At 41.4% G+C, this 11,869-nt stretch overlaps 1 protein-coding gene across 1 annotated transcript; it reads right to left on the bottom strand.

Moving 5' to 3' along the window:
- Window positions 1–66: 66 nt before the first annotated feature.
- senp3b (SUMO specific peptidase 3b) lies at window positions 67–8,218 on the bottom strand. The gene is made up of 8 exons (XM_031851490.1): window positions 7,857–8,218; window positions 6,310–6,435; window positions 4,043–4,783; window positions 3,392–3,505; window positions 3,169–3,280; window positions 2,518–2,665; window positions 1,643–1,690; window positions 67–608 (listed from the first exon to the last, which is right to left on the bottom strand). Exons 2-8 carry the CDS (start codon window positions 6,395–6,397, stop codon window positions 462–464), a joined length of 1,398 nt encoding a protein of 465 aa, XP_031707350.1. The 5' UTR covers window positions 6,398–6,435; window positions 7,857–8,218; the 3' UTR covers window positions 67–461.
- Between the last annotated feature and the right edge of the window lie 3,651 nt (window positions 8,219–11,869).

Below are 11,869 nucleotides of genomic sequence, written 5' to 3'. Positions count from 1 at the left end.
GTGTGTGTGTGTGTGTGTGTGTGTGTGTGTGTGTGTGTGTGTGTGTGTGTGTGTGTGTGTGTGTGTGTGTGTGTGTGTGTGTGTGTGTGTGTGTGTGTGTGTGTGTGTGTGTGTGTGAAGGACCGCCTGCTTAACTGATGTCCTCTCTGGCATAAAACAACGTAAACTGGCTTTGTCCACAATAGTGGAAAATTTAGAAAAAGCCCATGAAGCTATATTACGAGCTCCAACCTCTCGTGTCACTTCCAGGTGAAACGAACAAAGATAGTGACGGCCAAAACGACAAACAGAACAAATGGGGCTATCCGTTATTCTGAATTGGCGCAAAATACAAATTATTACACCGTAATTCTAACGACTGTATGACAAAAAGCTTGAGACCATCAACAGACCAATTTAACCACAAATATTGGGGTCTGAGGCCCTGCTTTGTCATTTAAAATGATAGACAGGCTACATATTTACATAAAGAAAGCACAATTGTCTAGATCAACCTTAATGTGAAGAGAACCCTCCCCGACAACACTTACATTTTTCGTCCACCGTTTGACCCCATCATAGCCTTTTGTCCTCAGCTTATCATAAAAGAAGCTGTTGAAAAAGTGCACCTGAGGGAGAGAACAGAGAAACAGAAGAATGAGGGGCCACAGCTCCATGAAGCCCCTCTCATGGCTCCTGTTGCTTCTGGATGATGTACTTTGTGAGTTGTGTGTAGCCTACTTTCTGACACGAGCAGGACCACATGTTCCAGTGATTAGCCCAGCTGTCCTTATCGTGTCCCCTGTTTCACACGCTCTCTTTATTGTGTTTCAAATGATGAATTTTAAGAATGTCCGCAAAGACATTTCCATGTAAATGCAACAAAAGCCTAATGGGTAATAATTTTGACTTTGTTATCGTTCAACCTTCCATTTCATTCCAGCTGAGACCGGCTGACAGTCACATGTGACACATAACCGTCAGAGTACGGAGGGCGCTAGAGGACGACTAGATGTCATCCTCTGGGAACCACGAGTGTCTCCATCTGATATGTCAGTCTGGGCTGACCAACAGACAGACATGTCCCTGGAGCCGGGTCACTAGAATGGCTATAAAGCTTAACTACCAGTGTTGAACATGTTAAGTTCATCACAAGAAATCAGCAGTCGGACGATCACTGGTGTTACTTGAACAAAGAGAAAATCACTTCTTAAGATTGTCGTCGGGGGCGGGGACAACATGCAGACCCGATGCATTCTATTTTGGAGTGATAGGCTGTATTGCGTTACAAATAACAGATTATAAATAAAAGATATTCAGTAAATTACACTCAAGAAATGTAATTCTGTTTTAATAGACTATAGGACAACTTTAACTCACCTAACCTGCTGGAGAGCGCTAGGCCGAACCTACTGAACATTTACTCAGCTCCACACTCACTGACCCCATGTCACTGAAGTCGTCGGTGTGGGAGCAGACTCAACAAGCAATAGGCACATCATGTAAAGAGTTACTCTGTTTCTCCTCAGGTGGCCTGCTTTGGGATATACCCTCAACTTTGGCGTGTGAACATATACATAACATACGTACAGTATATAACTGCAGGAGCATCCCCTTGCGGCAGTTTCAACAACTTTTTTATTTATATTTTATATTTCCTTACCTTCTCGGGCACAGAGTCCATGACCAGGTCACCATACATGTTCATAATCTGAATCAAACACAAAGAACATAAGGAGGGTTACCCTATTTAAAGAAGCATCTTAAAAAGTGACAGTGTAACTTTTCTGATCAGTGACTACAAAAGGAAGTATTTCACCATTAACCCATTTAGTCTATTTATTGGTATAACATCTACACCATCTGACATTCTGTCCTGGATCTGTAAAGACTAGAGTTTGGCTGTAGGTCTGACAACTGTATTAATCTTACTACGAGGAAGAGGAGCTGCCCTGAACTACATCATGTTCTGGGCAGAGGATAGTTTCCTCAGAATACATTGTATTATTGAAACTGAGTCCAATCAGGAACACCTGGGGGGGGTGTGTTGGTCAGGTAAAGACTCCTGTGAAGGCTGCTCTTGTGTGTCCGCGCTCTTCAGAGCAGAAATAGAACACTGAAAAGTGTTTCAAGAATGCGGAGCAGAACACTTTGATATGGCAGGAAAAATATATCTCCCTGTTTGTACAGCATTATAAAAACAAATGGTCCGTCTTTGTAAAATCCTAAGACATGGTAATAGTGATTTTATCAATGAGCTATTGTTGACGTGTCTGAAAAGCTCAGATCACGCGTGCAGCATGCACCTAGTTACATAAACTCAGAGGTGCAATAAAAAATGACTAATTTTAAGAAACTCATGAGCACATCTGAGGTAAACACAAGATAAAGTGTCGCTTTTGTGTTGTCTTTGTGGAGAAAATCAGTTTTACAGCTCTGACTATTAAATCAACTAATGGATTTGTCAGCCCTACAAATGTTGAACAGTCCTGGTAGAAATCCTTGTTGTCACGGCGTTGTGAGTGTGTGGTGCTCTACCTGGTCGTTGAGCCAGTTCTGTCCATACAGAGTGCCCAGGTCGTCCATGGTCAGCACGTGGCGTTTGTAGTTGACTCTGAACGTTTTGGCCAGGGCGGATCCCGACGAGCGCTGGAAGGATTGTATTAGGTGCTGGACCACTGCTTTCCTAACACACAACAGAGCGCACACACAATGGTACGTTACTCACTGAACTCATTTAGACTGGTTTACTGGATGAATTCTGCTGCCTATTAACCGACGGTCTGACAGAGCGTTAGGTTGGGACTCTCATTTAATTCTTTCCTGGCCACATGTTTCATGTCACACATCTGTCTGGATCCTCACACTGAATGTATTCGGCTTTAATGGAAAGTTAGGGAGACTGATGCGTGATGACTGGAGAAAATAAATGATTATAGATTTTTAAAGATTCATATTTGAAGATTCTCTGTAGGAATGAAATGGTGATTTTACCGGAGTGATGGTAAAACATTTGTGAGCACGCTGCTTTAATCAATGAATTTAGTCAATTAATCACAAAAACAACAGATAAATCAAACCATAATGAGATTCAGTTCCAGAAGCTAAAGAATTGTGTCCAACCAACTCCTCAGTTAAAACGCCATCTGACCACACAGACTGAAGAGGAGGCCGAACCCTGTGACTGACCTGTGAGGCTGTGAGAAGCTCTCGCTGAAGATGTCCTGAAGCTTCTCCACGATGTCGTCCACGTGGATGGGGATCAAACTGCCGTACTGCTGTAGGGACTCTTCAAGAATACCTTGACAGAAGACATTAAAAGGTATCAAACCATCATCTTTACACGGCATGTGTTCCTAAAATCCTCGAAGTCAGCGAACATGAGCGGACAAACAGAGCCTGTGGTCCGAACCTGTCACACAGCTCATGTGTTCCTCAGTAAGGGCCAGCTCCACGGGTTTGACCTCCACGTCCCGCCTCCCTCTGTCCTCTTGCTTGTCTGGAGAGCAGCCGTTCATCAGCTCATCTGCCAGAGAAAAGGAACCAAATTACATGCACACGTTTCTTATTTTTCCTCTCTGCAGATACTCAGTCAATGTTTTTCCCTTCTCAGCAATCTGGTGATGGTAAAATGTGGTGTAATGGTGTAACTCAACTCTGTTAATTGTGTGAAATCTCAATTAAGAAGTTGGGAGGTGGAAGCATTGGGTGCTGTGAAAGAGGACATGAGCTTGCCAGTGTTGTTGTACTTTCCCACAGCTAACTGAAGTTATTACTGATGCGCAATATTTTAGAAAAAGTGCAGGTAAAGGAATAAAGCTTTATCGCCTCCAATCTCTTCCACGTTTATCTTGTCACAAAACCCAAGAGTCAGTTGGGCTTTTTATCAGTTCTGAAATGTGTGTAAAGCTGACAAACTCAAAGCACCAACTGTGGATCTATATGCTGCTTAAAATAGTCCCAAGACGATTTTGTTAAAAACCAAACCTTTGTAAGCTGTTTCTATTTTTTACCCATTCTGTTTCTCTAGCCTTCTTCAGAAGTGAGTGGTGTATTTCAGTACCTCTCTCGGAGTCCGTGAACCTCTCATCGTTGCTGTCGTCCTCTTCATCGCTGTATGGTGACTGCCGAGACCTTTTTGTCCTCCTCTGCTTGCTGTGCTGACTGTGCCTCTGCCCTTTGCGGCTGCACCGGTACCCCCGGGAGCCCACCCACTGCGCCCGCTGGCGCCAGCTCTTCCAGTGCTTGGTGAGCCGAAACCCAACCCCTCTGTGGGAGCGCAGACGCTGCCAGCGCCGGAGCCTCCTCAGAGCCCTGTACCTGCTCAGGTGGGACCTGAACAAGTCCCCCGCTTTGGCCTGGGAGACGGCGTCCTCTGCCGGGACGTCGCCGCCGCCGTCCGCCTCCTGTTGTGGTCCATGATGTTGGTGCGAGTGAGGGTGCTGCGTGGCCTGGGAGGGAAAGTCTGGGATCTCCCACTCCAGCTCCGCCCGGTCTCCTTCATCTTCCACCTCGTCGTCTTCTTCTTCTTCCTCCTCCTCCTCCTCTTCTTCGTCCTCCTCATTGTTATCCCAACCCTTGCCTTCAAACTCTACCTCACCATCCAGATTGTTTTCCTCTTCCTCTTCACCCATTTCCTTGATCCTGCCCACCCCATCCTCCTCGTCGTCGTCGTCGTCGTCGTCGTCTTCCTCCACATATTCGCCTGTCCACACCTTCTCTTTCTGGCCCAGTCTGAGGTGCATGGGGCTGGGTACACTGTTGCCTGACACAGGGACTATGAGGTGGTCTCCAGGAATCCCACCTAAACACAAACATGAGCAGTGATCAACTATGTCAGCTGTGTTTAACCATGTGCCATCATAACCTAAAAACCTTGAGCTTTTCCTTAATTAATTACACAGTTTAAACATCATAGTGTGAGATAAAGTTTTACTGCCAATCGTTATTGAACGATATTCAGTGAAAATATGGAATCAGGAGATCTGCAAAAATTGCATTCCATTCAGTTACATCATGATGCACTCAGGCTATACTTATTTGGCAAAAGTAATCATAAAGTTATAATGATGTGTTCAAACGGAATCTTTTAAAATGTCATTTTGGTGAAAAACTTGAATAAATCCAATAGGACAACAAACAAATAGATATTAGAGAGAGAATTATGACCCGTTTAACCTTTAAAAATAGCTACAAGCAGCTTATAATACATCATTAAAACTACGAAGGACAAGATGCTTTTTAATTTAGAAAAATACAATGTTTTATTTCTTAATTATTTGAATTGTGCATTTTTATGGAAATAACTACAATAGATTACTTTAACAAAGTAAAAAGATAACATTTAGAACTTTTGTTGGTTTAAATAGACTTCACAGTTCTTTAAATGATTTTTGGGACGATGATTAAAAAATAAAAAGACAGTCTTGAGCCTTGCAGACCAAAACAAAACAACAAAATTGATCTGTACTGGCCAATTGGGATCATCTATGATCCGCAATTGATAAAGGCGTCAAAAAGGCGTTATCTGGGATTTATGAAGTTATTTACGCTCCCCTCTTTCTTCTGTGCTGATCTGATCCGTGACACGATCCCAACCGGGACTTTTTGATCCGTTGCACCCTTAATAAGTCTTAATAAGTGTATGATCATCTGAAACTATGACTCGTTGGGTTTTTGGTACCTCAGAATGAACCCTTCATATCTACACAGGGAGGAGGTCCCATTCACACCACTAAACATTAACGGTGGAAGTGTCAAACATGAACACATCCCTGACGGGGAAAAAAAAGGTTCTATTTTAGTTACTTGTAAATTCTGAAGGCTTAACTTGATTAGACTCAGACTCAATGAGCAGATTTGATACTAGTGGAGTAACGGACCACGGTTGATCAGTGATCGGTAGAGATCCCCCCTCACTGTTCGGCACACATGTGAACCTCGGATTAATCACAACGTTTAACGTTAACCATCACAGTGTGAAATAAAGTTTTACTGACCATCATTATCTGCCAATATTAAGTCAAATATGTGATCAGCACATCATTTATGTTTTTCTAGTCGAAAAAAAAAAAATAAATAGTCTGGAGCCTTGTAGACCAGCTGCTATAATCAAACAACAATATGGATCGGCAATGATCGGCAATTAGTATCGGCTGCAAAAAAAATGTGAGTAGGGATCTCTAAAAGTTGTATTTGCTCCCTTTTTTATTTTGTGCTGATCCAATCTGTGACTCTGAACCGTGACTTTTATGATCCGTTGCGCCACTATTTGATACTGAATTTGGATTTGATCAAATGTTATTGAACCACCAGCAGTAAAGTGCCTACCTCCTCCTGTGTCGCCCTGCCCCACAGCAGTCAGACCCAGGTCCCCCTGCCAGCGGTTCTGGGCCAGGCTACCGCCACTGTCTCGCATTCTCCACGGACAACCCACGACCTGCGCCAGCTCGTCACCTGCAAACAGCAACAGACTTCACTTCCTGTATAAATGCAGCATGCTAGTTACCTTGGAGTGAATGAGAACATGACCAGCTGAGCCACAGTGCTCCACTCTCACTCCACACTAGTCACATTGGCAATTTATTTATATAATTTATATTTCTCCTCCATTAAGTGTATCACCACATATCTGTACCTTTAAATATCACCACATCCCTCATCCAAATAGATCTTATTTAAGAAACAAAATGTTAAAAGTTAAAATCCCTTAAAGGCAGCTGTCTTGTAAACCATTATACAAGCTGCATGTATTCAATGTATGGGTGAAGGAGTGAGGGAAGAAGCCCCACAGTGGTAATGTTTTGGCCTCATCTAGAACCTCAGCACTCCAAACCTCACTCTGGATTTACTCACACAGTGGATTACATCTTCCAACAGGTGTGCCGGAGGCCAAACCAACGTTTACACTTTAAATGTCTACAGACTGTGCTAGCTACTAGCATGGCGTCAACATATGCCCAGCGAAGAAGAGAGAAGTAAAGTGGCACAGTGTGTGAAAACGATCAATTTAAGTGGACCGAATAACAATTGTGAGACGCAAACCGCTGCTTGCTATCAGACAGGTTCATATCTCGCTGCACCCGCTGAGCTACACCGCCCAGGTGGTGTACAAAACACTCCATCAAATCGCCTCTCGTGCCTTATAATGGACAAGTCGTTATTACTGCTTGTTTTGCCAACTGCAGCACAGACCATTGCAACGCGTTAATTCACAAAAATACGGGGTTGCTTTGATGGGAATTTAAGCCGTCTTTTCTTACCATCACAAGCTTGATTATATGTTGTCCCGTTTTCATCCAGTATATAAGTCCCTGTCCCCTCACAGGCAACCTCTTCTGTTAACACCGGGCGTCTTGTTACCATGTGCACCAGAGATCGGACATGTAACTTAGCTCGCTAGCTAGCCCGGGTAAGAGAATAACAGTACTGGGAAAACGGGCATTTTCTACAGTGTATAATGTGGCGCGGCCTGTGTCCTGTGCAAGAGAGATGCTTTGAGAAAAGCGGCTCTGTGATGAGGACTATTCTTTCCGGTGAAGGAAATAGTCCTTGCCAAGGCTAGCTTGTGCGCGTTGAGCGCTAGCAGCATCACCGTCATAGTTTCACCCCTTAAAACCCAAATAAAAATAGCATTAATTGCAAACCTTGATTATTCCGCAACCATGCACAGCCAAAGCCCATGCACCACTATTATTAACAGTCTGAAATAACAAAAGGTCTTCAATAATCCGTTGTCTACCCGTGCTAACATGCTAGCTGGTTAGCCATGTTGTCGTTAGCTAGCTAGGCGTTAGATATCATGTTAGCAACAACATAATAAAACGTCCGGCTCACTGTGGTCCTTGCATAGCTAGGTGTTGTAATAGCATCCTTACCGTTAGCCTGCAGATTTATATGAATGTGTGTCCAGTTGCGTCCGACTGAATGTTGGGCGTGTGTAATTGTCTATGGGTATCGAACCAAAACAAATGCTAATTGGTGTTAAACCTCATTCAATGAAGTCAGGTGTGCAGCAGCCAGATGTCACCTCCTTGCGAACTTTGATTTCTTTGAGGTCTTCCGGTTCAGAGAAAAACGCAAACACTCCACAGCAACGGTGGACTACAGTTTACGATGGACATGAAATCGACAGGAAGAATCTATTTAAATTGATATGGTCTGTGTGAAACGAGGGATGAGCCGAGCCGGATCACTGCAGATTGTTCGCTCTCATGTGAACTACCAACAAGTCCGTCGCGCAGCAATGGCGTCATACAGAGAATGTTTTTAGGGTAGCCTTTCGTTTCTAACCCCTAATTTCAGTCTATTGCAAAAAAAACGTACGCAATGAATTTATAACTATTTATTTTGATGGTTTAAATAAGGTGAGTGAAACACAATCAGTGTTATTTGTGATTAATTTTGTTGATTTTTTCCTTGTTATCTGCAAAGTTTATAATACAATGAAATATGCAATTCTTTTGAATTATTTGAATTTGGGGATGTGTTCATGAAAGTTCTGTGTTTTATCAAAATATCACCTGTGCTACTGAACTCAAACACTACCAAAATATTCATAGACTGCTTTGTTCCCTTTACCTTCAAACCTAATAAAGAACTTAGATAATTGGCGCCTATATCATTATTAAACTCATATTATAAATTGTAAACCTCTATATGCCAATAGATTAAACATTTGCTTAAATTACATCATCTCGATGGAACAATCAGGATTTATTTTAAATCTGCACACTTCTGATCTTTTTTGCCGTTTTTAGATGTATTTGATTTCTAGTATTTTGTTAATGAAGACCCCAATTCTGTCCCTTAACTTTCATAAGACCTTTTATTCTTTAGAAGAGGCTTTTATTTAAGAGACCCTTCATTACGTTGGTTTCGGTCACTTCAGAAACATTTTACAATGATACCAACAGTAATGTTTCCTTATCAGAGGGTCACCTCTCCCAGATTTGTCTTTACCAGATGATTAAGATATGGCTGTCCAGTGTGACCTTATGCTGGATACCAAAATCCTAAACCTATTTACCACCCAGAATCAGAATCGGTTTATTGCCAAGTACGTTTGCACATACAAGGAATTTGGCTTGGTTGATATGTGCCAAGGCCAATGTTGCGCCAACGTTGAGTTCATCTCATAAGGAAAGAATACTCTTTATTTTAGTCATGACTTAAAAATTCTTGCAATTCCTTTCCAAATCTCTGGCCTCAGGATGAACTCAGCTAAAAGCGGAATACTGTACATGATTCATGGAGAGCACACAAGATTGTGTGCATGGCCCCCACTTTCAACCTTGGTGCCTTGGCCAATGAATCTCAGGAATGCCATCAGAAAGAAGGTCTAAATGAACTACAGGCACTTGAATATAATGACAGACCTCTTCTCATTCCTACAGTCTACTTTAAGTGAGACTTAGTTTGATTCATTCTAATTTACACTGGAAGAAAATTTAGATTTTTTTAAAAATGTAAAGGTTTAATGTGTAGAGGGAGGTAATCGGCTTGTTTTGAGCATTCTGAAGATCATTTTCGTGAGTTCTGGAGAACTGCTGGACCAGAAGGTGGCAGCATAATCAAAACTACATCAAACTAAAGCAGCACAGCGTAGAAGTATGTGACAAACTGACAATGTGTGCACTTTGATGTTTTGCTATTTTCTTGCTAAAATGGATTAATTTGAAAAATAATATACGACAGAAATAATATAATAGTGAATAAAATAATATTTATTGGAAAATAGATGCTTAGATGTGAATGCCAGTTTGAGTACAATATTAATCAACATAATTGTGCAACCCAAAATCTTAACATTTACAACACAGTATTTTCGAAATAGTGAGAAAGGGAATGACAACACATTCTTTGGCAACAATATAAAAAAAATCAGTTTATTTCTCACCATAGGTTAGCCTGTAATGCATACAGCGCCACGTGCTTCAGCTATACAGCATAACAGTACAATTCAAACCTTCATCAAATAATCCTCTATGCAGATGATATTTTACTGTACAAAAACTCATATTTTAACTGAAAGAAACCTTCAATGTCAATTTGTCAAGAATGTATAAGTTTGTAATCATCCTTTATACAGTAACCTGTATGAATATTAGTCATTCATTTCAATCATCCCTGATGCCCTTACATAGCGGCAATTCTATGAGAACAACCGGCCTGTTGTCTTTGTCATGCATCTTGGGATGACATACTGGGATTCAAGGCTCCAGCTATCTACAACATCGGCAAAGCCGGTTTACCCTTCTGCTAACCATAGCTGCAGCCATGAGCTGGCCTTTGGCTGCGGTCAGAAGGATCTAAACTATGAGCAACATTTCTCTCTCCATCTCCGAAACACTTTGCTGATATTGTTAGTCTCCTCTTGAGAAGTCCGTGTACCTTTTTTGGGTTGCTTTGCAGTGTAGGCAGTTGTTACACTGAACAAACAAGTAATGTTGGCATTAGAAAGTAACGTTAGCATAGGCTACCGTATCAAACACCTGTATTTAGCATAATTCCAAGATCCTATTAAGGACCGTACCATTAACATATGCTTGTCAATTTTCTTACAAAGAGTTATATGAAAAGATCAATACCACTCTCCATAATGTAGCTGGACCAAGCAGCATATTAGCTTAGCTTAGCACAAAGACTGGAAACAGAGGGAAACCTCGGCTAGCTAGCCTGGCTCTGTTCCAAAGTATCATAGTTCATCTACCAAAACACCTAAAGATAACTGTTTTATCTGGTTTGTTTAATCTGTACAAAAACAAAATGTAAAACCGACAATTTGTAATCTTATGAAGGGTTAAGAAAGACTACTTCCTGGCCGTTTTTAGACTTTGGTGGAGCTAGCCCCTGTTTCTAGTCTTTGTGCTAAACTAACTGGATGCCAGCTGTAGCTTCATACCATACAGATAGCAGAGCAGTGGTATCACCCTTCTCATCCAAATCTTTACCTAACTCTAAACTCTCTACGCTCTCTAGTGATACACCTTTAATCAACATAGTTTTGAGTTTCAGCTAATTTTTTTGGCCCACAACTTTACTGCTCTGGTTCACTTTCACCGGTCTTGTAATGCTGCAGATGTTTCAGCACTCTAAAAATCCACTGTACACCTGTTCAGCAGCAAACAGTACATAGACATGGTTAGAGACTAGCTGGTGAACTTAGTGGAGCCTTGAGCAGCTATGAGCCAGATAGGCCTATTTTTCTGAGGAGTTGGAGGAGACCAAACACAGAGTTTAAAGAGGGGATTTACGCTGCACTCCGTTACTGCTGGATTTAACCACGCCTTCCTGCTCTAACATACAGATGAACAGTGGGCCTCTTCCCACATCACCCCGGAGTTTAGCGCCTTTGCAAAGGTTGAAATCCATTTTAAAATCATACTTGTTGCATTATGTAAGACTTTACACAGATAGGTACCAGATGGTGAACTTTAATTGTCCCACAAGATATCTTAGATGTGCTGAGGCATGGGAACAGTTGACCAGTTAATATTTGGTCTGCACCATCTCTGCTTTTAAATTAAGTCTTCAAACACATTTAACAGTCTCGTCTGCCCATGAGATGTGTATATTGTTGTTCTAGCTGTATTATGTTGGCATCATTTCACTTTTAATATTTGCATTTTTGATTTTGTTGTGATATTCTTCTTTGTGGTGATTTGTTGTTTAACAACCCCCCCCTTCTCATTTATTTATTATTTTCCTTATTACCACTTAGTTGTTTTTTTTAAAATACAATAATCATTATTTTTAATTAATAACTTTTATTTTTATTTCCAATATATAATTTCTCCCATGTTTTTATCAAATATCGTTCCACCTGTGAAGTCACTGCTGTTTTCATTTTTTATAGAGAAAAAAAAAAAGGAATTGAGAAGACACAAGG

Source organism: Anarrhichthys ocellatus, unplaced genomic scaffold (genome assembly GCF_004355925.1).
Source record: "Anarrhichthys ocellatus isolate YVR2014 unplaced genomic scaffold, GSC_Weel_1.0 scaffold11, whole genome shotgun sequence".
NCBI lineage: Eukaryota > Metazoa > Chordata > Actinopteri > Perciformes > Anarhichadidae > Anarrhichthys > Anarrhichthys ocellatus.
The sequence above is the reverse complement of the archived record's forward strand: the minus strand, read 5'-3'. Positions and strand labels throughout refer to the sequence as shown.